The following is a 3,505-nucleotide window of genomic DNA, read 5'->3' as shown; positions in this document are numbered from 1 at the left end:
TTTTCCAATACGTCTGCGTTCACTCCCTTTGAACGCTGTTATTACATGCCATTATGGATTCTTCTTATATGACATCCTTCTTCTTCCTCGTTTCAACTTCATCTACATACCAATTTTATGCTTCGTAGAATTCCTCACTTTTCCACTTCATTTAGTCCCTTTTTTGAATCTCGTACAAATTTTGCACGTGTTCCAATTAGGTTTGTCAATAGAAAGAGTTTATGAGATACAACACCAATAAAACATGAATCTAACTACAGAAGGGATTCAAATCACTTTTTGTCCAAAACTTTAAAGTAATAAGTTAACGAATCTTTACCTTTAAATGATACTCTACTTTTTCATCTCTACTTTAAAGCAATAAGTTAATGAATCTTTACCTTTTACCTTTATATGGTACTTTACTTTCTCATCTCTATCTAATATGAAACTTAGATTTACACTTTACATTTTGATTTCTAACGAATTTTATAATGATTATGAATATAACAAATTTTACCATGATTATGAATATAGTTATCATTCTTATCAAGGTATTTACTTATAATGAAGAAGTGGTGTTCTAGAATGGTTCAAGCATATAAAAACTATTAAAGTGTAACGCAAATTCTAAAACAATACTGAAAAGCCTAGGTTTAATTATTTTGGATGTCTCTATTTTTCATAATCATCTCAAATACATCATCGTATTTTATTAACTCAATTAGAATTTTACCGTTAAATTGGAGTAAACCTTAAAATTTTTGTGATTTGACTTAAGCAATTTTTAATGACATGACAGTGACTTAATGACATTAAAATCACATGACAATAAGTCAGGCCGCCGTCAAACCTTAAACCGAAATCATATTCCTCACGCTTCCAAACCTGTTGTCGCCATGAATCATGACGCGCTTCCTTGCATCGGCCAATAGCTTTAACGCATCATCTTCTCCTCGCGAATCAACAAAACAAAGTAATCTAGAAAAGGACAATAGAACCATTGACATATCTCATTTGTATCAGCATGACATTCTAATGGAAAATTGGTCACTGATTTTCACAAATAAAATTAGTCACTAATTTTGTTACTGAACCATTGACATAGGATTAACATAGTTTACTTACTGGATAGATCAATATTTGATTATTTTAGTCACCGAAATTTATTCTTATTTTATGATTTTTTTAGTTTGTGCTGTATAAATATTAACTAGTTTAATGTTCATAATTTTATAATTCATTATTGCATGTGTTTGAGAAGGTATACACCATGTGATGTGGTTTCGTAAAGATTTGCAAAAACTTATTTGAGACATTAAAACTCATATATCAACGAGTGCAGAAATTTTTATTGGTTTTTTGTGTTATTCTCCTTTTATGACTTTAAAATATATTTATTTTGATATATTAAAAAGTTATTAATTTATTTCAAAACATCAAAATCAAAGCATATTAATATATTCTAAAGGCAAAAAAAAAAATGGACGGTAACAAAAGTTTAGCAAGAATCCAAATTTTAAATCAAGTGCCGGATTTCTCTCTACACAGCCAAAATGTCCTTTTCAGGANAAAAAAAATGGACGGTAACAAAAGTTTAGCAAGAATCCAAATTTTAAATCAAGTGCCGGATTTCTCTCTACACAGCCAAAATGTCCTTTTCAGGATACTTAGATTGATGCATACAATGAAACGTTATGAACCATTTCCTGGATCCTTTCACAAGATCTTATATGTAAGTTTTTATGCAAAGATATAAAAAACTAATCAATTATTAAAATTATTTTATTAATAAATTAAAAAAACATTTTAGACCGGCCGATTTAAATTTTTTTTTTCTGTATATTCTAGTCTAGCAGAGAGTAGGTGAAAGGAAATAGTTATATTTACATACCAGCATAGCATGTAGTATGTACCTCATGTACGAAAGACTTTTTCTTCAGTAAAATCTTGTTTTTTTTTTTAATCTTAGGCAAATTTGATAAAGTAATTACAAAAATAGGTAAATTCTAAAAAAAAAATTATGAGAATAAGGAAGTCCGTGCACCTTCTAAACAATTTTAAATGAAAAAAATTGTGTATTTCTCACATAACTTATGCACGACTTTTGTTTTTATTACATTAAAATTGAAATTTGCAAGTCTTACACTCACTTCAATGTGATGTAATCGATTCTAATGAATATTCAAATTGATTACATTAATTATCATGATATGATGTAATCTCTTTAGGTTAGGACTACATTTGATTTCAGTTCCATAAATCAGTCTAACCGTTCGATAATTCGACTTCATTAAAAAAATTGAACTCGCATTGTAATACTTCATATTAACACAGTTCGACAGTTCAATCAAAGTTTGATATAGTTTAACTAAGACTTTTATAATCTGACTTAATCTATTACTGGACTAGCAGGCAGGCTTGCTTTTTCTTTTTTTTTTTTTATCATCCCTAATATCACATAAAAATGGATTATGGATTGACGAAGGATTGCAGGGTTGGTTTCTAGCTGAAAAAGGCTGAAGTCCGGGTTGTTTCATATTTTAACGAAGATGTGTCATACCTTCACCAAGTTGTATCAATATAAGCCAAATTGTTGTATCAAACCTTAACCGACCTTGGCCAAACACTGAAATGTCACTATGCGGGTTTAAATTTTTTTTTACTGAAGCCAGGTTACCAGCTTGGCCCAACTGACCCATAGGACTGGCTTGTCGGGTTGCCGGTAATTAATTACCAACCGTATTTTGAAATTGACTTTCTATTAAAATTGTTTACATCAAAAGTCATGCAAAAGTCGTTCAACTTCTTCTACATGACTTGTCTATTTTCCTAAGTTTTTCAAAATTTGTCAGTTATTGCACCAAATTTTTCTAGATTGGTAAAAAAGCCTAAAATCTTATTAGAAGAAGCATGTTGGCTGTATGAACTGATGGTAGAAGCCATTTAACAACGCAACTTCATCTAAATAATTCCATTTGTAAACTCTATACGATGCCGCCGAGAAACCTCCAACTTGATATAAGTCTATTTAAGCCACCTTATTCAACACCATTCTCTTCAGTTATCTCTTTGTTACTTCTTTATTTCTCACCTGTGTTGTTTTTCTTTGTGTTCTGGATGTTATTTCAAAAACAGAAAGGTGAAGAGGAGCAACCATGTCAGACAGCAATGTTCCTGAAATAAAGTACGATGTTTTTGTCAGCTTCAGAGGCAAGGAAATCCGTGACGGATTTCTTAGCCATCTGACTGAGGCATTTGACATGAAGAAAATAAATTGCTTTCTAGATGATAAACTTGAGAAGGGAGCAGAAATATGGCCATCACTTGTAACAGCTATTGAAAGATCAGCCATTTCGTTGATCATCTTCTCACCAGACTACGCTTCTTCTAATTGGTGTTTAGAAGAAGTTCTGAAAATAGTTGAATGTAAAGAGAAATATGAACGGATTGTAATTCCGGTTTTCTACAAAGTGGCACCTACAGATGTAAGACATCAATCTGGAAGTTACGAAAATGCATTTGC

At 31.0% G+C, this 3,505-nt stretch overlaps 1 protein-coding gene across 1 annotated transcript in view; it reads left to right on the top strand.

Moving 5' to 3' along the window:
- Positions 1-3,137: 3,137 nt before the first annotated feature.
- LOC106755180 (disease resistance protein RLM3-like) overlaps positions 3,138-3,505 on the top strand; it is a 9,163-nt gene continuing 8,795 nt past the window's right edge. Inside the window, exon 1 of the mRNA XM_014637289.1 lies at positions 3,138-3,497. Coding sequence (XP_014492775.1) covers positions 3,138-3,497 — 360 coding nt within the window. The remainder of the gene's footprint in view (positions 3,498-3,505) is intronic.

The sequence above is a fragment of the Vigna radiata genome, unplaced genomic scaffold, assembly GCF_000741045.1.
Source record: "Vigna radiata var. radiata cultivar VC1973A unplaced genomic scaffold, Vradiata_ver6 scaffold_264, whole genome shotgun sequence".
NCBI lineage: Eukaryota > Viridiplantae > Streptophyta > Magnoliopsida > Fabales > Fabaceae > Vigna > Vigna radiata.
Note: the sequence above shows the minus strand (reverse complement) of the source record. Positions and strands in the feature narration are given on the sequence as shown.